We start from the raw sequence: 26,925 nt of genomic DNA, 5'->3' as shown, positions 1-26,925 counted from the left end.
TCCAGTGACAGGACAGGAGGCAATGAGCACACAGTGAAACACTGGAAGCTCCATTTAAACCTAAGAAAAGCTTAGTGTGATGGTGGGCAAACACCCAAACACACTATTTCAACATAACTTTAATCAATGGCTATGGATTCCATGCATTTCTGTGCTCTGGCTGACATCTCTCCATGTATTTTTACATGCATATAAGCATTCAGCAATGTTCCAGATTCAGCTTTTTGAGCCATCACAACCTTGGACTCCCAGAGTGTCAGGATATAAAATATCCAAATAATATTGACATCTAGCTAAGTTTATGTCAGTTCTGTACTCACTATACTCTTAAAAGTTATTCCAAAACAGAAAGAAACAGATACTATAATAAAGGAATTTCTATATCTGACTGTAGTTTGTAAATCAAGCAGAAATATCTCTTCAGCTACTTTGGCATGTTATTTTACCCGTCTAAATCTAAAAGAAAACAACATGGGTTAGTTTTCACTAACTGTCCTTTACATTTTTCTTTTTCTTCACTTTTCACATTTCCAGCAAACACAGCATCATACTAACAAAAATGCAGAAAACTCAAAACACCTACAAGTGTCTCCTTGGGCTGATATCACGGGTCTTTTATGCTAATCACTTATTCAAGTACACACATCCTCAGCACCTGTCTTTGTGAGATCATTTTTTATTATCAGTGGGCTCAATTCATTGTTTGTTTAATTTTCAGTTCACAGACTATAAAAACTCCAGCAATACAATGGGGGAAGTGAATAAAAACAGGCAGTGGATCTTTACTTGTCACAGACACAGTCTACCCTCTGGCCAAACCTTTCATACCTGGAAAAGCCAGATGGAAAGACTACAGCCATGCTAATGGAAATAAAGAAGCAAAATGTCTGGTGAGTACAAAGAAAAGGTTCGTTGAGATGGGTCTTGAAATGAAACATTTCTCTCATTTGGCTACACCTTTGGCTAGCCTTTGGCTGACCTACAAGGTATTTTGCAAAGTTTACCCAACAAAGAGAACAATGATAGAAGATACAAGAACTGTTCTGGGTCAGACCACAGGCCAGTCTAGCCTGATAACTTGTCTCCTACACTATTCCATAGTCACTGAACGTGCAATCCCAGAGCAGACTCAACTCTGTGTCAGCCTGAGTTAGAGGCATGTAAAGAGCTCATCTTGCTGTCTGTGCTACTGTGAACAGAGACCAAAGATGGATACCTAGGGAAAGGCGTAAGAATAAGGTACACCCTGTGCATGTGAGAAGAGCCTGCTCTAAAACTTTCAAAGTAACCAACTGTGGCTTGTGGAAGAAGACATTCCAGTGAGTCTGTATTATACTGATTTTTAAGGCATTAACTTCAAAGACAGGCATTGATGTATATGAAACAAATCAAAAAACAGCACCAATACCCTCTCCCATTCCAGATCCCATTATGATCATTAGCCAAGTAGAACATCATGATAAATACACTGTGCTCATACACCTGTGAGGAGTTCCCAGCCTGCAGTGGAAACTGGAAATCTGTCAACAAGAAGACAAGTGAGCTAGTGGCCTTCTGTGATGAAGGGACTACATGAGTGGACAAGGGAAGAGCTATGCCCATTATCTGGACATTTGTAAGGCCTTTGACACAGTCCCTCACAACACTCTTCTCTCTAAACTGGAGAGATATGGATTTGATGGACGGACTGTTTGGCAGATGAGGAATTGGTTGAAGTGGACAATAGCTCAATGTCCAGACAGAGGTCAGTGACAAGTGGTGTCTCTCACATGACTGGGATGAGCACTGTTTCATATCTTCATCACTAACATAGACAGTGGCACTGAGTGAACCTTCAGCAACTTTGAGGGCAAAAATCAAGCTGAGTGGCGCAGGTGACATGCCAGGGGGACAGAATGCCATCCACAGGGACTGGGACAAACTCAAGAAGTAGGTCCATAACTCATGAAACCAAGTGCAAGGTGGTGCACCTGAGCTGAGGCGACCCCTGGTATCAATACAGACTGGGGGACGAAGGAATTGAGAGCAGCTGAGAAGGAACTGAGGGTGCTGGTGGATGAGAGGCTGCACATGAACTGACAATATTCACTTGCAGTCCAGAAAACCAAACATCCCAGGCTGCATCAAAGGCAGTGTGGCCACCAGGCTGAGGCAGGGATTTTGCCCCTCTGCTCTGCTCCACTGAGACCCCACCTGGAACACTGAATCGACTCTGGGGTCTGCAGCACAGGAAGCAACTTGACCTGTTGGAGTGGGTCCAGAGAAGGAGCACAAAAATGATTGGAAGGATGAAATACCTCTCCTGTGAGGAAATGCTGAGGGCTGGGGTTGTTCAGCCTGGAGGAGAGAAGGCTCTGGGAAGACCTTATTGTGGACTTCCAGTAGTTACAGGGAGCTTATGAGAAAGATGGGGACAGATTTTTAGTAAGTCCTGATGTAGGACAAGAGATAATGTTTTTAAATTAAAAGAGGGTAGTTTTAGTATAGGTATAAGGAAGAATTTTTTTTATGATGAAGGCAGTGAAACGTAAGCACAAGTTACACACAGAGGTGGTAGATGCCCTATTCCTGGAAATATTCAAGGTCAGCTTGGATGCAGCTCTGAGCAGCTATTCTAGTTGATGTCCATGCTCATTGCTAGGGTGTGGACAATATGACCTTTTAAGGACCATTCCAACCCAAACTATTTTATGATTCTATGTTGTAAGTGTTCTTTATAGTTTGAGAGCCATCTAATGGTACATGATTGCTCAGGACACACTGGTGGGCTTTGCAGTAGTGAGAACAAGTTTCTGCTTCAGACTTTTGTGGCTGTTTATATGTTGGATGTATTTGAAGCATACCTGGAACTCCAGCATTGTGAAGCTGCACTCCCCTGTGACAATGCAGCTCACAAGTACCAGGGTACAGAATTTGCAAAAGTTCAGAGTGCTCTTCCTTGGGCATCTGCCTGGAAAACAGTCTTCAAAAGATCAGGTGGTTGCTGCAAGACATTTCAGGAAATGTTGTTCCCCTTTTGAAATGTCTTGTCTACCACAGGAATCACATTAACAATATTGAGATGCTTGTCTGTTTCTTAAAAACCAAGCTTTTCCAGAACAAAGAAAACAAAAGTACTAAAAATACCCAAACCCAAAACCCACCACCACTAAGGAATTGTTAGCCTATTAGCTCTGTCTGTGCTATATAAATAAAAATGAGGGGTTTTATTAACAATGTCTATGCTACATGGAAGGTTTTCAAGGAGCAGTGTATTTTCTGTACATGTAAATCTGCTGAAAGTACTGGATTTTTCCATTTTCATGTAAATCAAAAATTTCTTTGTGTACTGTTACTTCATATGACCAAAATCCTAGAAATGCTGTATTTAAAAGATTCATAAATGTGATACTTTGCAGAATTAAAACTATTTCACAGTTATTTCATTGTTTAATTTTTATATTTATAAATATTAGTATAATAAAAAGTGTGATTATTTTCTAATTGTTGTGGCTAAAAAATTAGTGTTATGGTATTGAAAGTCCAGGGATTGAGAGCTTCTCAAAATTTCTACTGTGCACAAAGTACCAACACCCAGCAACGTAATTGTGTCACAGGAAAAGCAAAGTTGAATGACTACTGCAAGTGCAGTGCTTCTGGCAGGAGAATTACACAGCAGAGGGAGCAATTGCTCTTCATAACAGAAGCAACTGAGTCACTGTTATTCCTTACAGCATTAGCATTGCTGTAGCTGCAAATTATTCTGAGTTTGTACACCAGCATAGTAGTTTTTACTAGGAGAAGCATGAGAACTGAAACAAACCAAACCAAACCAAACTAAAAAAAAAAAAAAAAAAAAAAACAAAAAAACAAAACACCTGCAAGGGCAAAAATCCTCTTTGAGTGCAGCTGAGTTCAAGAACTCTGCTGTGACTTTGACAGGCATTGGTAAAGCATCCAAGAGAAAAAGCAGCTGGTCTCTCTCTGTTCAGGAAAAGAGATAGATAACTGCTAGTGTGAAATAGTGAGAATTTGTGAGAAGGGAAATTATCATTCATTATAATAATGATGCTGAGTGTACAGTTGATAGTGACAATTTTATATCCTAAGATATAGAAGGTGTTTTGAGAACAAAAGACATGAGATCAGGGGTAAACCAACTGTGTGTGTTTATTCTTCATTAGCTTCATGTTAGAGTTTATTCTGGTATGTAGCCATTCCTTACTTTGACCTACAAAGCTTCCAGGACACCATCTGGTGCAAAGGCTGAACAAGGTTACATTCTTGGCAGGGAGAATGTAGCAGCTAGAGACATGGGAGATGGACTCTGGGGTGTATTTTTCATATTAAGAAACAGGAAGACACTCCGATTCAGAATGCATCTAGAAAAGGTGCTGCAGGTTTCACAGCACTGTGTTTATAGAACCTCAGAGAGATGTGCCCCGTGCTTTACACAATTAGGGTCACTGCAATGCAAAATATTGTAGCTCATACTGTTTGCACATGAATATGGCAAAATCAGCAATAAGGTGAGAGCAGGTGGACACATTCAATGGTTTGTATTAATATCTAACAGCAATACTTGCTCTCATTCTGTTCTTTAAATCTTTACTTTTCTAAAAGAGAAAAAATACAGCAAATTTCCATTTGCAGTCTTCTGCCTACCAGACTAGTCATACATGTTTAGTTGGACCAAGTGTTAGTCTTAGCTATCTTTTCTTTTACACCCTTTCATTCCTACTAATATAATAAAATTTAACATCTCAGCCTTCCCTTTGCTATTCAGTCAAATCAGTTACAAGATCTAAAACTTAGAAAACGATCTTTGCTCAGCATGGGTTTCCAAGAAGAGCAACTCAGTCGTCCATGAAATAAATAACTCCTCAAATTATTACAATTGATAGATTAAAAAAATATTTGGGTTATTTTCAATAAACTAAAATATCTTAATGTACAATGAACTGCCAGAAGTTAAGAATGATAACATATAAGAACCAGTTTTATCATAACCACACCACTGGACGGTAACTTCCACTTTTTCCAGGGACCAGTGAACTAATAGATGCTACCTGCAGCACCAACTTCTTCTAAAGATCCACTTCTCAGGATAGAGGGCACCAGTGTCCTGGACAAAATCAGTGCAAGTGCCTCCAAGTTTGTCTGCTGCATGTATCTGCCCTGGAGCTGACACATTCTCACCGTGGGTATCATCCAGTCAGATACAGGGTATTAATTACCAAGGGTACTAACTACCAAGAAGTAGAAGTTACTTTACTTGTTCAGCACTGAGACCAGCAGGAATCACCACAAAAAGTACAAATGGGTGCCTTGCCAGCACTGTAACCCAAATGACCATAAACTCCACAAGCAAGTAGTGAGGATCTGGCCCTTTGGAACAGTTGGTCTCGGGCCAAGAAAAAGCTGAACATCCGTAGGGGTGGCTGTGAATTGGCCAGTCTCCACCTACAAACAGAGAAAGCTGCTGCTATTCATCCCACAAGTGTTCTTGGAATTTGCTTGCTACAGCTTTAAAAAAGGTCAGATAGAAGGTGCTCAGAGTTATGCAGTGATCACTCTGGCTGTTTTAACTGGGCAGCCAACTCTGCCTTGTGACAGACAGCTGGGAAATGTAGGGACCGAGAGACTGAATTGTATCCGCATTTAAGCACTCGTGTTACATGTGAGCACATAAATTGTACAGCAGGAATTTAGGGGATGGAGCAGCTGCATTATGAGGAGAGATTTCTCTCCTTAATTTGAAGACATGCAGGCTGAGGGGGGATACAACTGAGAACTGCAAATTCATGACGGTAGTTGAGGAAGTGAGAGCAGATTGTTAGTCACCATATCTTGTAATACTACAAGTATGGACACTCACTCAAACTGCATGCAAGATAGGTTTCAAACAAACAAAAGAAATAATTTTATTTTGCAAATACAGCTGTAGTGAAATTTTGGTGATAGAGGACTAAGAGACCAATAATATCAGCAGGCTGGACAAAAAAAGCAGGCTATAAAAAGAGATTTTTTTTACAGACAGCCATTCCAAAATGGGTAAGGGAATGGCCACAGGCATACCTCCCAGAGATTTTAGTCCAGTGACTGTGAATGCTGAGGAAGATTGAGGGGAATGCACAAATGAATGGCCAGGATCATGTCCTAGCTCCATGTACTATTGCCTGCTCTTACTGTCCAAGGCAAAGATACCTGTCAAGGTGGCCCTTAGATTTGACAAAATAAGGTATTTCTTACATTTTCATGCATGAAGCCATGAGTGGAGAAAGCCATTGCCACTGTAGGCCTAAGAGCCTGGACTCACTGCAGGAGAGGCAGCTGGCGTGGCTTCCCCTGCAATCACTGCCAGACCACATGTGCTTTACAAACCTGTGCAGAAGTTATAATGCAATAGGCATACACACTGAAGAACTACTTCTGCCCAGCAGAGCACTGAAGTTAAATTTAGAATTGTTTCTGTTATATCCTGGTAGCTACAACTACTGAAGTCTTGCAATAATCTCCTTGCTGTTTTTTCCTTACATGCAGCTCCTGTCCATAATACTCCCTGCTCCAGAGGCACACAATGATGGCACCAGGCTTTGTCCCTGTTACAATATGAATTTCTCCCCCAAAGTTGCAACCAAACAAGTAAGCTCAATTTATAGCTTCATAAAGGTGGTGTCTAATAATGGCATGCCTGTCCCACACTCACAATAGGAGAGCACAGACTTTTACAGAAAAATGCCTGTCATTTGCTAGCACTCAAACACATGCTGGCTTCCTCTGAGCACAAAAGACTTCACCTGCTTCCTTCCTTTTCCTTTCAGATCCTACAGCTGTGACGGATATGTCACTAACACACACAGCACATGTGCCACATGCCCCTTTAACTTCCTCTCTCCCTTTCTACACCCCTGAAGTACTGAGAGGAAATTGAGCTGGCCAGAGCTATCTGGATGTATGCAAAGCCCAATCAAAGGGTCATGAGACCTGACAGATTGACAGTAGCTACTGCTCCTCCTATGTATTAAATGCCACCTCTTTTCATGGAATTTTCCATAACATGTGCAGTGGTCACTAGTCCAAACTTGACTAAACAACTTACCCAGCTTCATACTATAGTGGATGGGCAGGCAGATTTCAGAATATGCTTGTGACTTCCCAGGAAGCCATAAGAAAGATGGATCTAATTTTAGTGGAGCCCACTCCTTTCTCAAGTCTGAGGAAAAATCTGTTTCCACTTTCTCTGAAGCCTGCAAGGCAAGTAGGAAGGCACAACATTTTCATCACTGAAATCTAAAAAAATACAACCACACACTAGCTCATTTCTCAGCAAATATAACTGGAAAGCACAATGTTGTATAACACAAGAAGCACTGCCCTACAGTGATAGAGATTTTATCTAGCTCCCATTTCAATGGCAACTGGCAGCTGGAATTTGTTCAAAAGTATTTATTTGATAGCAAGATGAGTTACACCGGTCCAGTTGTCTAGAAAAGAAATAATTGGAAATTATAAGAGGAAATAACCTACTAAAGCCATCCATTTCCTCCACCAGGCATCATACAGGTATAATCCACTCTGTATCCTTAGACAGAATCGATTTGACAAGGTTGTCTGAGATAGCAGAGAACTGGACTAGAATCCTTCCCAGTGGAAGTGAACAGTGGACAAGGTCAACTTTTCTAACTCTGGAAATAACAAATAAGACAATTGAGTTCTCAGCAGTACAAAAGAGTAGATCTTTACCAAGATCAGTTTCTCACAACTGAGCTATTAATGAGATCACCTCTTTCCAATGGCCTAAAAAATTTTAATAATCAGAATACTATATGATCCTAAAGTCATTCTGCTGGTGACAAAGAGAGAGCCATGCAAAAATATTCCTAAAATCAAACCAGCAATGAAAAGGGAAAGAGACATGAGAAGACACCAGAATGGGTTGAAAGTAACTGGGCCCTGGCACCAGACATGAAATTCATTCCTTGGCATCAGATATCATTCAGGAAAGTTACTGCTTACAGAGGCTGACAGAAGAAGTTGCACTTACTGGAAATGTTCTCCAAATTTCAAGTTTTCTAGATTCTAAGTTAATTCCAGACCGTTTTTTAGGAATTGCCTTACTTTTCATTGTCCTGCAGGAAAAAGACTTGATCCTATACATTCTCATTCCTAACCGCTAGATGTCACCCAACCCATTTCTGTCTCATGCCCACCACCACCGTAAAAACAGTCCAAAAAAAAAGGCTAAACAATCACTACGGAGAAATAGAGAACATGTCAAATAGGGCACAAAGTTTTCCCAAACATAGCCTCTTTGTACGCCTGAAGTAGCTTTCAAATACACATAGGTCAAGATGTTTTGAAGCTGAGATAGATTCAGCACCACTTTCATCTGGAGAGGGTAAAAAGATCAACCCCATAGTTACAGCCACAGATGTATTAACTGTTCAATTAATTTCCAATTCAAATAGCAACAAAGTGAACAACTCGGGTGGAAAGAATCGCCTCTTAAGTCTCTGCAAAGTCCACTATATTCCCAAAGTGTGAGCCTTGATCCCTGCAATATATTCCTTATCATAGAATCTTAACATGTTTTGAGCTGGAAGGGACTTAAGAGATCATCCAGTTCCTGCCATGGGCATGGACACCTTCCACTACAACAGAATGCTCAGAGCTCCTTCCAACCTGGCCTTCCTTGAAAACATTTGTGAATGGGGCAGCCACAACTTCTCTGCTCCAGCACCTCACCACTCTCATAGTAAAGAATTTCTTCCTAGTATCTAAACCTATCATATTCTTTCAGTTGGAAGCAATTCTTCCTTGTCCTGTAACTACAAGCCCACATCAAAAGATCCTCTTCAAGCTCTCTTACAGTCTTTCTCTAGGCACCAGAAGGCTGCTAGGAGTTCTCCCCAGAGCCTTCCCTTTTCCCAGCTGAAGAGCCCCAGGTCTCTCTGTGTGCTTTCATAGGAGAGGAATTACAGCCCTCTGATTGTCCTCATGGCCCTTCTTATGCTGGGGCCCCAGAGCAGGATGCAGCACTCCGGGGAGGGGGGGAGGTCTCACCAGAGCAGACCAGAGGGACAAAATCACTATATGTAGGTACATACCACATCTGTGTGATGCCAATAAGATCATAGCCCTGCAGCCACCTACACATCTCTAATTCCTCTCATTTATTCCCCATACTGCATGAAATTGCATAGATGCATTGAAGTTGGGCACCCCACCCCTATCCCAATGAAGCTGACTACCTGCCATCTCTCGCCATACCTTATAAGATCTTCCCTTGGAAAAGGTACCTTTTTAGTTTACAGCCAGTATAAAAAACAAATTCAGCTCTTTGCATTGTACTTCAACTTTCATGAAACCTGCAAAACCTGCAATGATAAATTCTCTCCCCTGTATAAAATGACATCACTGTGTGGCATCGAGGATATTTCATGTGATGCCTAAGAAAATGTAATGCAAAACTGAATGTGAAAGTATAATTACTAGATTAGCAGGTTTTAGCAAACCAGAGAACATATGATAAGACTGTGAAATAGAAACAGGGAGGAAGGAGGGGAAATTGAGAACCAGGAGATTAACACTGACAAAAACAATGTACCATTTGTTAATAATGATAGACCCTTTTTTATGCAACCTTTTATTCATACTCTTCTAATACATTCCTCAATGTGTTAGAATATTAACAAATTCCTATATTCTTTTCAGTCTACGACATAACAGAGCAGATCAGTATAGTCCTACTGATCGATGCATTTCTACTCTAACACCAAAAGCCTTTCCAACAGTGAAAATAAACTATTGCTTTAGCAGAGCTAATCCTTTTGTGCTCAGTCTTCTCCAGTCCCCCAAACATACCTTGCTATAGGAATTAACCTACTTTTAAAAAGATACTGAAGTTTTTCCACATGCACAGAATTTTTATTCACTTACAATTTATGTAGCCTAGAAACCAAAATAAAGAAGGTTGGCTTGCTACTTAGGAGAAAACTCATATTATGTCCCTGGTCTGCCACTGTCTTCCTGTGGGATCATGGACAAGTCATTCAGGACATGTTTACAGTTCACAGCAGAGAACAATGCAGAGTGCTCTGAGCTGCAGATTCTCCAACCAGGAGACACACATGGCACAGCTCTGCTGAACCTGTATGTACTGGCACATTAAGGTATTGCTGCATGGAGGTGATTGCCTGGCTCACGAGGTCAGTGATCACACAGCCTGCTCAGGTGTGTGCTCACCAACATCAAACACTTGCTTGTTCTTTATCTCCTTTCTTCATTAGAAGAGAGAGAAGAGTAGCCCTTCCATGCTTTGCAAAGATGCTGTAGGCATACAAGCAAAAAATCTAGGGCAGTGCAGACAGAACTGAGTACCAGAGAGAAGGGAATGCAAGCAGAACTCTAAAACCCAAGCAGCACTTGCAAGTTGCTTTCCTGCAATAATTTTATCTTGGGCATCAGGGGAAAAAAATTTAAAATCTATTACTACTAAATTATAAAGTTAGAATTGGAGACACTAAGGACCAAGCTGTGAAGAGAAAACTGATCAGAATCAATTTGACTTGGAAAATGATAAAAAAATGTCTTTAGAAAATACCTTTCCTTTTGGAAAGTGCCACTTAATTAACATTTCTTGAAGAAAAATAAATTTCTAGTGAGAAAGGTTACTCGGGTTCAAGAAGGATTTTCTGATAAAAGGGAGAGGCACCAATTCCAGAATGTACTGACAATCTGCACTGCTAATGATAAGACAGAAGTTCAAACTGCAGGCACGAGACTTGGCACGGAATTAAACCTAAGGCTCCACATAAGTTCCTGCCCTGGCTAGTACAGGAGTGGTGTCTTTTGCACGTACAACTGAATGCTCACCATAACCCCCATAAGACAGGCTCACATGCTAGGCCAAGCTCAGCACATTTGTTTGGATGTGAGGAGTGTTACATTTACATTTTTACTTCACACAAAGCATTGTTGGGATTTGAAAGCAGTTCTTTCAAAAATAAAAAATAAATACCCTGCCTGTTGTATTCATTATTCCGTTTCCAGTTAAATCTTTCAGAAGTGTCTGTTCTGTACCAGTGTAGAACAGGAGAAATGTTTTAATGGATAGGAGCCTGTTTCCTCTCCATCTCTAGAAAAGAATATCAGATAGACAGAAAGGAAGTTAAGAATTTTACTATAAAATTCTACCTTTATCCAAAAGCTCACTGGAGAAGTTAATAATGAACTTTAAAACAGGTACAATTTTTTGCAATTTGTGTTCCACATTCCCTTCAGAAAAAAAGCCCTTTTCCTTCTCAGCTAAGTACAGTGCTTTATACCTGTTATATTTATAGCCATATTCCTTTCAGTGAAGCTTGATGTGAAATCATATGAGTCTGTGGTCTTTCCTGTAGACCTGTTTTCAGTACTCAAAGCTGGGGTGGCTACAAGAGATCTGGAGAGGACTTTTTACAAGTGCATGTAATGACAGGATAAGGGAAATGGTTTCAAACTGGTAGAGGGTAGGTTTAGATCAGATATTAGGGGAAAAATCTTTACCATTAGAGTGGTGAGGCATGGAAAGAGGTTGCCCAGAGAAGTTGTGGATGCCCCATCCCTGGAAGTGTTCAAGACCAGGCTGGATGGGTCTCTGAACAATCTAATCTAGTGGAAGTTGTCCCTGTCCATGGCGGGGCGGGGGGGGGCGGGGGGGGGGGGTGTGAACTAAATTATCTTTAAGGTTCCTTCCAACACAAACCATTCTATAATTCTATGATAAATACAGAAGTCTCATAAATACTTGCTAACATTTTAAATCTTGACTGAATCTAAGTCTCCTCTCTCTTAGGTGTGACCTATGCATGAGAAGAAATCAGAATGACTGCACCTGAAGAGAAAAATGTGTGGAGTCATTACATCAGTCTCTGTTGAAGTCATTCTTAGCTGCCAACAAAACAGGGCTATTCTGGCACTGCTATGCCAACTGATCTCCCAGACAGACTAACATGTGCTGTAATCAAGTAACAAAAGCGTTGCTGTTATCTGCATAGGTAGTCCTGATTAGAGCCAAGGCAAGAACAAATTTAGGGGCAAAGGTAGAATTCCTGCTCAGGGCAAAGATCTACTGCAGCACATGAAAAGTGCTCAGCAGCACAGTGATCTCAGCATGGGGTTCTGCCAGCAGAGAATTTCACTGTAAGTAAAAACATTTGTATGAATAGGCTAAAGGGAGTACTGTGAGCTGGAGAAAACTAAACACGGGGGAAAACACACAAACACCATTTAGACAATGAGTTTCAACCCTCTGTCTTTAACTAAAACGTTAAAAAAAAAAAAAAGCAGGGGGAAGGGGAAATAAAACACTTTTGAAAGGTAGTTCACCTAATTTGTTGCAGGCTATCCAGTGTGATATAGAGGCACTGACTGACTCAAAGGCAAAGTTCTGAAAAATCAATTTAGAAAAACTAGAGATGCCTTTGAAAGAAGCATTCCAAACACACACAGAATTAAACAGAATTGATATGTTAAAAACACTGAAAGAAACCCAACAAGGTTAGGTAATAACCTCAAAGCTAAGTATTCTGGGAAATAAATTCAGATTCATGCTGATTTGTCACATGAGGCTTTTGACAGAGCTCTTTCAGGAATACAAAAAAGGAACCCAGTCTGAAACAGTTACAGAAAAAGGAAGTTAGTGCCACAGAGAACCTTAGATCACAAAAAGTTAGGCCAAGCTGGACAAAGACAGCACAACCCCTACTCATGCTCTAAGCAACAGTTACATAGAATTGTGTAGTTGGGAAAAAACCCTTAAGATCATTACGATGTTCCAGTTCACACTAAGAAAATGTAACTAAACAGTGGCCTAAAATGCCATTAAGAAGAAGAAATCTCTGCTAAGTGTTTAGTTGGTCTTATGCAAGATCACAAAGACACTGTATTTGAAGACCAAAAAAAACCCAAACCCAAAATGACAGCATAAGAACAAATGATTGTCAGAAGTAAAAAGAATTAAATATTAATAAAACCCTAGAAGATATTATAAAACAAAGGGAACACTATCACTCACTATCCATGTATTCCATGTCCACATAAACTAATTTTGGATCCTCTCTAATAGAGACAAATAGAGACAAAACTCCCACTTCACACAGAAGATCAGAGGAAAGAATTTATTTCTCAAGTGGTCTGTATACCTCTTGCATATTCTTATCAAATATTTTATACCTTAAAAATTAATTTATTTATTCCAACAAGTTCTGCCTTGATTTCAATCCTTTTATCAATGTTAATTATTTTTCACTAACACCAAAGCTTAACTCTGTCTTAAAGCTTCACCCATTTAAACCATTCTCAGGTGTGATACACAGAGAGTATTTGCACAATCTTCCTCTACAGAGCACCAGTAAGTGAACAATTTATGTTGTTATTAAACAGAAATTGCATGCCTTCTGGTCCCTCATCATCCTAGCCACAACAGTGTGCTTCCAGAAATGAAAAGCAGTGTTTAATGCACATTACACACCCTGCACTCTGGGCAGCAGCACCCATGGCACGGAAGCACAAGCTGTGCAGAAGGGGAAGTCTCTGTCCTGTGCTGTCACCTCTGTTGTGTCCAGATCCCACTGAAGGGAGTGGCTCACTTGGCATGGCTCTGCTCTATCCTTTTTCAGCTTCACAAAGCTTAGTGCCATGGCACTACCTTAAAATACAGATGCCCTGTTACAGACCAATTATTTGAGTGATGGTCAGAAGGGAGGGATGTTGCCTAATTATTATCCAATATAAACTGAAACAAAAATCCCTTGATAAGCTTATTTTGAGGTCTGCTGATACTTATCAGCTACATTTCCTCCAACTGAGATTTGAGAATATATTTTAAGACATGAAACATACAAGAATTGTATTTCACTTTTACTATGATTATTTTTACTTTTAAGAAAGAATAGTTGTTAATGTGCCAAAAAAGCCAACTAATCTTTACAAAATCTCTGGCTGCAAGTCAGAGTTATTAGCATTTTCCTCTAACAGGTAGAAAAGCTGAGGTACAGAAGGCAATATGAACTACCAGCCCTGAATTAGAGTTGTAGCTCAGAATCAAAACAAGCATCTTTGCCTCAATGGACAGCTGTGACTAACTTCAGCCAGGGGAGGCAATACAGCTCTAAAAGAAGCATTTAAAATCTTTGCACCCTGTCCTTTCCACAGTGCTCTTACTGCCTCTCAAGCAATATGCAGATGATGTCCCCCAATGGGCCTGTGCCATTCCATGACTGGCACACTCCCAGTCCCGGGCCTCTAGAGGGACTGAGGACATGGGAGGTTATGAACTGTTCTTGCAAAATTCAGGAGCACTGGACACTGTCCATTCAGGGGCTGTAGAGTGATTCTTGTCACAGGCTTTGCGGCTTCTTTAGATATAAGGAGTCAATGTCAACCAACCATCAACTGCTCACAGCTAAAAGGCAAAGTCAATAAAGACAACAGAAGCCTTACAGAGGTAATAAAGGTCCCCATTCAAAAGAAATCCCTATTCAGTGACTTATATGTTTAAGTATTACAGAAGTTAATGTAGGCTGTATGAAGTGCTGCTGGTGATTTGCTTGGAAGACAGAAGCAGGGATACACATTTACTCTAATTTTCCTTTAAAAAAATCAACCTTTCAGCATTTTGGGCAATGTTGTTGTCACAGAAAACTGTGTTCAAGTATTTTGACTTCAGAAATGATCTCACGCGAGCAACAGCCTACAGAGCACTACAGAAGAAGTGGAATTTCTCTCTGAAATCCTCTACCCAGCTCTGTAAATGCTATATCCTGTTCTCAGGGCACATCAAATTCCATGGCAACCGGCGTGTATTTCTTCTCATTTCCCCACACTGACGCTGAACCGCAGCCTTTTGTTGGGAGAGCTAAATACAAGTATTTTCAGATGCCCTTCAGAGGGTTCCTCAGCAGCTAACCCGGTAATTTGTACACATTTCTGTTACTTGGTGCTTAAATTACAGAATACTTTTACATTAGAGCTTTCAATATGGATTAATAGTACAGTGTGGTGAGAAAACACAGCCAGTAGTCCTGGCTATGGCAAGGCACAGCCTCATAGAGATGAGGACACAGCCATTGCAGCAGGTACACACCGGGGAACAGGCTGACAAATCTCCTGCAGCGTGTGGAGAACCCTCCATGAGAGTTCACACTGCTCAGCACTACAGGAGAGCTGAAACAAGACCAGACGATGAAGCAGAGAACACGCTCGGTCTTTCGCTTGTGGGGCATCTCCAGACCTTAAGCAGGTTGTATTTTGCCTCTCCTCAGGCAGAAGAGCCCTGATGGGCCCCTCCCTTGAGGGGAGGCCTGGCGATATGCAGCACACCCCCGGATAAGCGGCGCGGTTCCACAGGAGTCCATCCTTCGCTATTGCTTTGTGCTGCGGGAGCATCCAAACGCGCTCTCCATCCGCCACTGCTTCCTACCGGGAAAGCTCATCCCAGCTCTCCCGTTCCCCAAAGCTATGTCAGCCCGGGTACCTGCCCCCGGCTCCCAGCAGCGCCTTGTCACCTGCGGGGCCGCCCCGACCCCGCCCGTCCCCGAGCCCGGGGCACCCCCGGGGGTCTCCCGGCGACCCTTCAGCAGCCGCTCCGTGGCCCCGCCCCGGCTGCCCAGGCCCGCTCCCGGCCCGCCCCTTATCGCCCTTATCGCCCGGCGGCAGCCGCCTCCCTTATCGCCCTTCTCTGCCGTGTGGCCCGCGGGCAGCGGCACAGCCCGCCCGGCCCCGGTGCGAGACCCGGCCCGGGGCGGAGCGGGCGGAGGGAGCGGCTCCCGGCCCGGCCCAGCCCCGCCCCGCCCGGGGCTTTGTTCCCCGCACGCAGCCGGGCCCGGGGGCGGGAGAGCCCCGGGCAGCCCCGCCCCGTTCGGTGCCCGCCGTCACCGCCGCGGGGCTCGGGCCTGATGCGGCACCCGGCCCCGCCCCGCCCGGCGTTCTCTCCCCTTCCCGCGGCGAGCCCTCCGCGCTGATCTCCCCGGGGGCGAGGCGGGGGCGGTGCCGGCCCTGGCCCGGAGCCCCGGCCATGCGGGGCGCGGCCCCCGGGGGCCCGGCGGCGGGCGCTGAGCGCGGGTGATGCCGATGCCGATGCCGGGGCCGGGGGGCGGCGGGGCCGCGGCCGGGGAACCCCCGTCCGGAGAGGCGGCGGCGCCGCGGGACGAGGAGCAGCAGGAGGAGGAGGGCGAGGAGGATCTTCGCGACGGCGGCGTCCCCTTCTTCGTCAACCGCGGCGGGCTGCCCGTGGACGAGCCCACCTGGGAGCGGATGTGGCGGCATGTGGGCAGGATCCACCCCGACGGGGACCGGGTGGCGCAGAGGATCCGGGGCGCCGCCGACCTGCCCAAGGTGAGCCCCCTCCCCAGCCCGGGGTCCAGCGGGGCGGACCGGCCCCCACAGCGCGGACCAGGGGAAGGGAAGGGAAGGGAAGGGAAGGGGGAAGCGGCGGCATCCCCTGGCGGGAGGCGCCCGCCTGTCCCCTCAGGAGGCTGATCTCCCCGGCTCCTCGGATAAACGGGCCCCGGGCTGCTCCTGCCGGGAGCAAAGGCGCGCTCTAACTCGCAGTGCCGGAGTGTCTGCGGGGCTCCGGTGCCCAGCTGCACCCTCCTCTGCGGCCTTGCTGGAAAACGGACTGCAGGGAGCTAAAGTGTGAGCGGCCGGGAGCTGGGGCGGGAATGGGCAATGCCTGAAGAGAAAGACTGGATAAATGGAGAAGGGATGAGGAGAGTTAAATTTAGAAGAGTCCAAATAGTTGAGGTGGTGGATTGAGGCAGGTGGAGGTGAGCCTTTGAACCTGAAGAAATTCGATTTGGGTACAGTCTCCCACACCAAAAGGCATTCAGGAACAGAATTGTGTCTGTCAAAAAAGACTTTTGATGCCAAGCGTTTTAAGAGGAGTTAGCAATGGCTTGCAGAGCTTATTGCTGGTGTAGGGTCAGATGTGATTTCCAAGCACGTTTCTGGCCTTGCTGCAGAGAACTCTACAAAAAGGGGAACCACTGACCATTTCACTGAGCCTTGTACCATACTGAAACATTTGAATGTGAATTCAAATGTTGTTACTTGTTACTATCTGTATTGCATCTCAGCTGGAGAAAAATCGCTCCCTTTTATTGGCATACTGTGAACAAAAGACACTGCAAACATTTGGTGTGTCACTCCACTGGCGGGTTACAAGAGAATTCCCATCACTCTAATAGTGGATATTCAGATACAAAAAGATGAAGCTTTTTCATCTCAGGCTTTTTTAGGAAGGACTTACCTCCTTGGGAAGGTAATTTGAAGTATGGAAGAACATGCTATTATATAGTGCACAGACAATCCATACTGCTTTCCATAAGGAATTCTGGAGAAGCATGTGATGCAACATCCTTTGTGCAGTAAAGTCATAGGCATCTGTGGCAGCAACTGTAACAAATCCTGAGTGCTGATTACAGTCCCTATTCTAACTCTATCAGACTTTTCCTTCCTTCCTCTTCAGATTTCCTTCCTTTCCTCTGACTTTGTCCTGAGCCTAGGTAAAGGCTGAAAACATGTTTCAGATCATTCAGAACACACACTACCTGATTTCCTAACCATAACGACTGATTTGGCCAAAAAGGGTGAGGGAAATGGAAGAAAGAAGCTGACAAACAAGACTCCAGTGAATGACAGGGAGGGTGGGAGGAATAAGTGTTCAGTCCCTTGTTTTGGTCTTATGTCAAGAATTTCCGCTGTTCTCACTTTATAGTCTTCATCCAAGAGGGTTAGTTACAGTTAGGGGAAACAAATGGTCTGAGCTCTTGCAATAAGAGGCAAAACGGGGCTGTTTTGTTTTGGGGGTTGTTGAGCTTTGAGTTGCTGAGAGGTTTTTTTGCATCTGCTAGCACCCCTGGGAATTCAGCACTCTGCCATCTGAGATCCCATTCCCAAGCTCACTCAGCATGTAGATGGGCAGATACTGGAATTCAGGAAACCACAAGGATGGATGAGCTCTGTTTCCTTAGCTCGTTTTCTCCTATGGTATGTTTTCTCCTATAGTATGTTTTCTTTGAGGGCTGCTTATCACCACTTGTCTCCGTGCCATAAGTTTCTTTGAAAGGCTGGTGCAACAGATGAGAATCAGAGCAGTAAGTGTACTCTGCAAGGCTAGCTCCTCTGAAAAGCCAGGTTCTCTCCATGTGCTGGAGGGTGAATAGTCCTTTTTAGGTGTTGGAAATAGAACAGTGACTTGCCTACTCCAAAATTTTGGCCATGGATCGTAGCCAGCATTGGGTGCTAGGGGAAATAACTCTCCAATAATCTGTCAATAAACTAAAATAGTATAAAATGATGACTAGAGGAGGCTGTGATTAGACGTTTATAGACCAGCTTCAGGGGCTGTGTCTCTCACTGGAGTGTGAGAGCTCCTCTAGTCTCCATTTCCTTCCAGTAGACTTGGGGTGAGTGGGCATCAAGTGAGCAGGCTCGAGAGTGCCACTCTCCTGTAGGTTGTGTTCTTTCCAGCAACAGGGTGTGGCATTGCCTTGCTTCAAGCTGCTGGAACCATCAAATGGGTCCATGCTGGAAGTACAAAGTGATGTGTGCTTGGCTCATAAAGAAATTATGGCTTTTAAATGATGATGGTTATGAGGGCAAAGACAGGAAGAATTGCATCTAATGGATTCAGACTGAGAGAGCCAGAGAAAATAATCTGTTTTATTCAGTCAGGCTCTCAACCAAGGCTGATATTGCTCCTGTGTAATTTGCAGAAGGAAGAGTCGGGAGGTGCCTGGATACACGAGTGCTATAAAAGAAACTGTTGCTCTAAACTAGGCCGGCCAGAAGAGCACCTCTGTGATACCACTAAGGGTGGAGCTTTGCCCATGCCTTGCTCCCATTTCTAAAAGCAGAGTCCCAATCCCATGCATATAGACAGCCTGCCAGGGTCCGTGAATCTAGGAGTGGGGTGATACAGCTACTCCACAAAAGTGATGAGGGATCAAGGGTGTGTTCATTTGGTCTACTAAGCCTGGCAGAGGTTATATACTTGTGGAAATCTGGGCTCTCTTCCTTGTTCTCTCTCCAGCTTTCAGAATAGCTAAAGGGAAGTCAAAATAGATCTGATTTCCCATCTTTTCTGTTATAAATAAATTCCTCTCTACTTTCTGAAGGACTGTGAAAACTATCTAATATTTATAGCTCTTCTGAGATGTGCAGTGGATGATGCTGGAGAAGAAAAAAAGTGTTAGGATCTCTCATCCTGTCAGTGTAGAATTGAGGGATGGAGACCTTATTCCTCTTCTTCTGCTTCTATTGCCCTATTAAAATGCTATAGACCTGATGCAAAAAGAAACTGTAGCCCAGTCTGGGCTGCAGGCCCAGATCTGAGAGAGAGCACAGTGTACTTTCATCAGTTTAATTACTTGAGGTGCAGGAGGCTCTTCCACATTAACTAGTCCCCTGCTGAACTGATTGCCATTATGCTACCTCAGTGTGGCACAGTCCTTTTGAGGAAAAGGAGATCTGGGGGTCTGTACTAGTAAAGGGAGGAGGAACTGTGCTGTCAACATGCACTTAATCTGTCTGTCTCCACTCAAAAGTGTGAAAGTCTCCAAGCTGAAGAAATGAAACAAAGTTAAGTAGTCAGCCTGCCCTGACTGTTACCTCTTTCGTTGTTTCTGCCTGGAAATTATTTCCTATGACTCAGTGTGTCAGCTCACAGCATCCAAACTGACTCAGCTCGTGCACTGCCAGAGATGGCTCCATCCTTGTGCCACTCTCTGGAGCCTTCCCTGCTCCTGCTGCAGCTGAACAAACCCAGTTTCACATCTGCTCCCACCGTGCCTGTGCTGCCCCCTGCGAGTGAGGCAGCCGGTGCCTCTGCTTGGTGCGAGAGGCAGCAGCAGCCCATCTCAAGGTTACACAGTCTCTGGTCCTTGTACCGTGGGGGAGCACAAGCAGAATGCAACCATGTGGCAAGCCAGGACAGGGAACTGATCTGGCTGAAAATTACTTATGCTTGCTGGCTCAGCTTTCAGCTGCTCCAGGTGCCAGGTTCACCAGTCACTTGTACCAATACAGGACAGAAGAAGGAGGTATATGGAAATGAGTGGCCACAGAAATACATGTGAAAGGTGCACTAAGCAGTACCACTGGCTACGAAGCCATGCCCAGCAGAGGCATTTGTGCACAGCAGGGTGGAAGGCTCAAAGGAAGAACTGGTTCTGTGGTTCTGGCTCACTCTTTCATAGCTGTGGATAGGCCAGCTCTGGCAGAAGTCTGAGGAGGAACCGAAATGTTAAAAGCCAAACAGCTGAGAAAAGATGCAGTCTGATATTAGCAAGGTGCATGCAAGGCATGAGCCATCCTTCAGAGAGAAAATATTGGGCTGTTTCTCCAAGCCTGTCAGTCGTCCCAAACTTATGTCTTCTCCTTTTTATTTGTCCTGTGGACAGGTTCCTACTCTTTCCTTAGATGCACTTTCTCAGCTGATGACTAGACTACAGTTATCCCCTGTGGAGCAAATGGTGAAAATGGTGAGGAAAATCTGACTGGACCCATAAGGCTGAGGCCTCAGAATGGGACAGCAGTTTGAAATGTGAACATCCAGAAGTCAGTCTCTGACCGTGTAATTCAAAACACCAGATACTGCAGGGCAGAGAGTCATGCTGTCAAGCCTGTGTCCTCATCAGTGCCAACTCATCTGAAATGCCAGGCAGCAGTGAAGGACCTTTCTACCCTTGCTTGCTGGACTGTTCCACACTCTGGTGATATTGGAAAGCTCATTGTCCATTTTTGCCTCCTTCTTTTATTTTTGTTTCATGCCTTTCAGTTTAAATACTCAAATGAGGCCACCTTCCCGCAGATGATAGCTTTCCTTTCTTGGATCTTGCCTTGTCAGTTAATTCTATTTCATCCAATGTAACATTGCATAAATGCGGGACCTTTTCACATAGTTTCTCTTGCAGCTCTGTGGTGATGCCTCATTCTGAATCCCTTCCCAACTTTCATTGTGGAAATAGAGGAATGTTTCTGGTGTGGTCACTTAGGGCAGCAAAAAGGGTCTGGTTTCAGAGGAACATGCTCCCTATAGCTATGTGCCAGTGAGTTCAGCAAGAAGCTAGAGAGTTTTGGAAGTAGTGATTTATGTTCTGCTCCTCATTGCAGATTCCCATACCAAGTGTGCCTGTGTTCCAGCCATCCACCCCCATCCCTGAGCGCCTGGAAGCGGTACAGCGCTACATCAGGGAGCTTCAGTATCCTTTGCTGTTACATTACTCACTGGTGTTGATAACCCAGGAAGAAAGAGCAAGAGGACTTCTATTACCTGTGACAAACAGAAAAGCTCCTTCTATTGTAGCCAAAGGAGAACTGAAATTTGTTGCCTGAAAACAGGAAGCTGGACTTGGGATAATGTTTTGTTTCACTGCTCTCTTTCTTTTTTTTTTTTTTTTTTTTTTTTTTTTGCCCAGTTTACCTTCTGTTTCTGTTCACTGCATGTAACAAATGGGAATGTTGTCAAAAACCTTTCCCCACAATGCACTCTTCTAGAGCAGTGGCATTACTATGGTACTTCATTAAAAACACACATATCTGAGATCCTGACAGCCAGCTGCCAGATGTACTACAAACTGTATCACCTCACTGTTAAGGTGTGGGTGAGTTGTGGTGATGGGCAAACCTTCTCGGGTCATCCTACTCAATCACTTTTCTCTGTCTAAACAACACTCAGCCACCCTGCTTTTGTGTGTCTGTGGTATGCTGCCCCTTTATACACAGAGCTGCCTGTGTGGCTGTGTTCTGGGAATGGGATTTCTCCATTCCTGTTGTGCTGGAGAGGAGGTATATGTCACACAAACACTGATGAGATACACATCTAGCTGTGGCTTCAGCTCTAATTCAAGTTAAGAAGGCTGACCTTTTGGCATCTTTCCCCCATCCAAGGTGTTTGTGCTTTGGATTGGATGCCAGTCAATCTTAGAATAAGGTACCATGAATGTTCCATTGCTCCATGTATTATGTGCAGATTGGAGCAGGAAGAGATTTATCAAACTATTCTGCCCTGGTAACTGGAAAACTGAGCAGAGCATGCGCTGTCAGCATGAACCTTTGGGAATTGGAGTGGAAACCCGTGTGTGGGGATGAGGAAGAGAAGAATTGACAAGGAAATACAGTGGAAGTAAGGAGGAATTATAAATGGGAGAAATACAGGAAAGGGAGGTAAGGATTTTCTTGTGTTGCTGCTGCATTTGTGGGATCATGACTTTGCTGTGAGAATAGTAAATAACATAAAAGTTCTTCAGACAAGTTTTCTTCAAACTCTATGTTCCAAGCTGCCAAGCCCTTAACTTCTTGCTTCCAGGTACAATCACACTGGGACACAATTCTTTGAGATTAAGAAGAGCAGACCTCTGACTGGGTAAGTGCTGGCAGCCTCTACAGCATTTAATCCTTTCTTTGATGTTGGAGCCCTGCTATACACTCTGCTTTTTCTCCATCCTCTGCCCAAGGTCTAGTGGCACTCAGGGCTTTCAGTACTGCAGCTGCATCCTGCTTTGGGTAACTTTATTTTCTATCACCTGGGGCATAGCTGGGCAGAGGGTCTTTCTCAAGAAAGAGAGAAGTGGTTTTTTTTTGTCATGAATCCAGTAAACCAAAGATAATGTATTGCAAAAATGAGCATATTCTGCCTGTTTCTAATTGGAATGTAACTGCATGAACTTCTGAGGGATTCTGAAATTAGGTCCTGCTCTACAAAAGCTTTGTGAAAGCCAAGTATCTCTACAGGTCTGAATTCATAGCTCCTGTGAGTGCTTCTGCAGAATCTAGGCTCACTAAGCTTTTGGTGACTCATACTTTGAACAAGAAAGGGTATTCTCCTCACTGCAGATTTTGGGAACTGCTGTGGCCCAGAAGTTCCTGGTCATAAGCACCTGATCTTCATTGACTCTCTTGAAGAGCATATGGAGAATCTTCCTAGACTGGCTTCTTACTATTGGTCTAGTCCATAGATTTATGAGAGTCTAAATGCCTTGTTTTGTAATCAGTCCAATGTCTCCTCCATGGTACTCACTGAACAGAGATTAGGATTAATGCCAGAGAAGGTGGCTTTATTGTCCTTGAGCCTAGTGTGGCAGGTACTGCTGGCTCTTGGTCCTTTGAGGGTTTTACTAGTGGACACATTGGTGCTGTGGTCTCCCTGAGAATCCAGGCTGGCCAGTAAGCAGTTTTGCTGCAACCCACTCAAGTGAATTCTTGGAAGCAACAATAGCATAAGACAGAGACCTGGTTTGGATTTTTTATCTTCTTAAAGAAGATACTTTGTTCTGTTCCCTATCCTCTGTGGGCCACCCTCTCTCCTAGAAACCTGCCCTACAAATGTAATGCAAAAGGGCTGAACTGGCCACATTGCATAGCACAAGCCCTCTAACTGTCCTCATCTTTCCCTTGTGCCACTCTGCAGGCTGATGGACCTGGCCAAAGAAATGACCAAAGAGGCCCTGCCAATAAAATGCCTGGAAGCTGTGATCCTGGGAATGTATCCTTTCCTCTTGGGTTTGTCCATGTCTGCCCATCCTTGTGTTTTTGCCTCTGCTCTCTTGCTTGTGATGCTTTGAGGGTGGTGATAATTTTGTCACCAAGCCCCATATTTCTCTTTTTTTCCTCCCTAGTTCTCCCACAAAACCCCATCAATGAAATCCAAATCCCAGCAATTTTCTAAAGTATCAGAACTAGTCCTTTGGAGTTACTCTTCTTTCACCAAGAAGGGTGGTGCTTCTCTAGTCAGCCATATAAGATAGTAAAAGATGAAAGAGCATCTAAAGAGGAGCCAAAACACTAGCTACAGTTAGGTCAGGAAATCCTTAGTGGATAGCATTGTTCCCTTACTGCCTCCATGTGTTCTGCATTAAAATAACTTACACATCCTTCCCAACTTCTAATTATGGTGTATGTCACTTACTAGCTTAGGCAATATCTTTATTAGTTCTAGATGTGTGTTATCTTTAGGTGCACATCTTTCCTAGCTATCTACCAGGTTTAGTTTGTGATACTTGGGCTGTAGTTTCTTCATGCACCTGGAGGGGCAGAGATGTTCAATGAAATGGTTCAAAAGCAGAGGTTGGTGAGTTTTTATCCTGAAGGTGTATGAAACAGTAGCTAGTGAAAGAGGTTAAAACAAACCAAGGAATAATGCTGCAGTGGCAACAGTTTGGGAGCTATAGAATACAGTACATTAAAGTGCTAGCATTGCAACAGAACTGCATCAAAAATAATTTCTCTTTGTTGACTGTCTCCTTGAAGAGGCAAAGTCTGTTTTCCCCATAACCCAGATGAAAGTAGGGCAGCCTGCAATGAGCTGGGCTCTTGACCTGGAGAACAAACCCTGTCTATGTGATGCCTGAATCAGTGGGGAGTCTGCTAAGCAGGGCTGGGAGGGTCTGGAGCAGGTAGGACATGTCTTGTCAGGAAACTTATCACCGGTTATTTCCTGAATAGTGGCTGCTGTCAGTTACCTCACCAACAACATGACCACACTGGACCGTTTCCCCATCAGCTTCAAAACCCACTTCTCAGGGAACTACTTCCGACACATCGTGCTGGGGGTGAACTTTGGCGGCCGCTATGGGGCACTGGGCATCAGCCGCCGTGAGGAACTTATGTACAAAGCGCCTGTCTTCCGCACACTGAGCGAACTCATCTTTGACTTTGAGGAGGCGTATCGCCGCTGCTGGCACACTCTGAAAAAGGTGAAGCTGGGCCACTGTGTGTCCCATGACCCACACAGTGTGGAGCAGATTGAGTGGAAGCATTCCATCCTGGATCTAGACAAGCTAACCCGGGAAGACTTTCGCAAAGAGCTTGAGAGACATGCCCGTGATATGAGGCTGAAGGTAAGCAGCAAGGATGGAGTAACTCACTGCCACATCCACTGTCTTGCCTGGCTGCCGGTGTACTGGAGGAATAAAGTGACAGGAAATTGTCCTAGATGTGTGGAGTACAAAGTGAATTGGAGGCTGGGGCCTCTTTCTTATACTGACTACCACCCACTGTATACAAGCTGGTCCCCTAATGGATGTTCATGCAGTGCTGCAGTTGTGATTAGGTTGGACTGTATACGGTCCTTGGAGCCATAGCTGTCACTGTAACTTGTTTTTTCTGCATTTTTGATGCACTTGCCTTGTCTTTTTGTCTTTTTTTCCCATATAATAAATCATTGTTGGTTTATATGGGTTTTGTTGTTACTCATGTTGGTTTTCTGCTCATGTAGCTCATAATTGTATTTTTCTGGCAGATTGGGAAAGGAACTGGACCACCATCTCCCACCAAGGACAGAAAGAAAGATGTCTCCTCCCCACAAAGAGGTCAGGCCAGCCCCCATCGGCGAAACAGCCGTGGGGACCGACGGTGAGTGTGGCTGCTGGGCAGGAGACCTATCTAGAACATCTGTTTTCCTCAGACTTCAGCTTGTTGTTTGGTTTTGGATCCTTCTGATGTCCTACTGGGTTTCTTTAGAGCAATGGATATTTCTCTGACCTGCCGTAGCATTCTTTTGTAGTCAGTATCACTGTGAGTTTATCATTGCTTAGGTAGTTGAGGGGACAGCTGGGGGTTTTTTTGCTTGCTTGTTTTTGGCAGGGAGGAGAAAGGCAGCTCAGATAGTGATGTTGGTCGCTGACTTTTAACCTTATGCATGGGTCTGAGCTCTGGTGTCTCACAGACCTGTGTCTCAAAGAGATTCCAAAAAGTATTCTGCTGTCAGCAGGATTGTTTTCCTGATAATAACCTGGGGTTCCAGAGTGGACCTCCTACTTCCTAACTCACATTCTGTTCTGTTGAGATCATTGGAAGAGTTACTGGAGGCTGCAGAATAGTCGCGTCCTCAGTAGTGCAGGATCAGTCTGAAGCTCTGTGTACCTTTTCCTGTGCTGCCATCTCTATGTGCAGCATCACCTGACTGAAAACAGTTTCTGAAGAGTTGTTACCCTCTTTGCTCACAGGCCATCTGGTGAGAAGAAGCCTGCCGATCCCAAAGCCATGCCAGACCTCAATGGGTATCAGATCCGGGTGTGAAGAGAGCTTTGCCTTGTGTGCCTGGCTCCATGGACTTCTTGCTGGCCACAGTTGTGGGACCTGGATCCACCTGCAGTGATTCTGACAAATGGGACAGGGGAGTGGGAGCAAAAGAGAGTGCTGATTTTCCCAGGTACTTACTAGTGGGCCAGTCCCAGAGCTGGATCCCATGGGTCCCAGAGGATTCGCCTGCCTGTTTCTGGGAGAGGTGACCATCTTAATTCACTTAAGTATTTTTTAAAAAAAAAGAAAAAAATTAAGAAAAAAAAATCTGTACATTAGTGGGAGTTTGCTTCAGGAAGAATATGAAGTGAGTGGTGTCAGTGGACTTGCTATTTTTGCCTTGACAGTGAGCAGATGAAACATCTTGTCAACAGTACTTCTTCCCTGTCTGTACAGAAGTCTTCAACCCCTGCAAGGTCTGCAGGGCTGAGGGAGAAGTGATGCTGGCATGGGATGGCCCTGAATCTTGTACAAAAACTCCTGGTTTTGCATTATAAACACTTTATCATTGCTCTTATGAGAGATAGGTCTGAATTTGCTCAGCCTGATTTATTGACCATACAAAGTCTTCTCATCCAGAAAAAACACATCTTGTATGTTTAGTCCTGCCTATTTCAATGCATTTCATTGTCTCTGAGGGGGTAGACAGTGGAATGGTGGTGAAATGTTGTTGTAGGTCCTTTGGTGGTTGAGTAGATCAGGATATGCCTATACCACTGCTACATGAAAACAGGCATAGAGACCTCAATTGTTCCAGCAATGGAGATGGGGCAGGTGGGGGCTGCTGGAAAACCTGAACCTCACATTGTCTCTTCATCAGCCTGCTCTCCATAAACTTCTAGTGGCTGCTCCTCAGAAAGCTTGTGGAAGGCACTTCAG

The 26,925-nt window shown here is 44.3% G+C and overlaps 1 protein-coding gene across 2 annotated transcripts; it reads left to right on the top strand.

The window, feature by feature from the left end:
* The first annotated feature begins 15,762 nt into the window (after window positions 1-15,762).
* On the top strand, window positions 15,763-26,112 carry VASH1 (vasohibin 1). Of its 2 annotated transcripts, none has more exons than XM_083863877.1 (7): window positions 15,763-16,359; window positions 21,139-21,227; window positions 22,334-22,390; window positions 23,435-23,509; window positions 24,482-24,863; window positions 25,265-25,377; window positions 25,971-26,112. In XM_083863877.1, the coding sequence occupies exons 1-7, from the start codon at window positions 16,090-16,092 to the stop codon at window positions 26,041-26,043; spliced, it is 1,059 nt and encodes a 352-aa protein (XP_083720003.1). In that variant the 5' UTR covers window positions 15,763-16,089; the 3' UTR covers window positions 26,044-26,112. The 2 variants fall into 2 exon arrangements, with proteins under 2 accessions (XP_083720003.1, XP_083720002.1); XM_083863876.1 differs by having other exon boundaries at window positions 23,435-23,526; window positions 24,469-24,863.
* The last annotated feature ends 813 nt before the right edge of the window (window positions 26,113-26,925 follow it).

The sequence above is a fragment of the Zosterops lateralis genome (genome assembly GCF_965231275.1).
Source record: "Zosterops lateralis genome assembly, chromosome: 6".
Lineage (NCBI taxonomy): Eukaryota > Metazoa > Chordata > Aves > Passeriformes > Zosteropidae > Zosterops > Zosterops lateralis.
The sequence above is the reverse complement of the archived record's forward strand: the minus strand, read 5'-3'. Positions and strand labels throughout refer to the sequence as shown.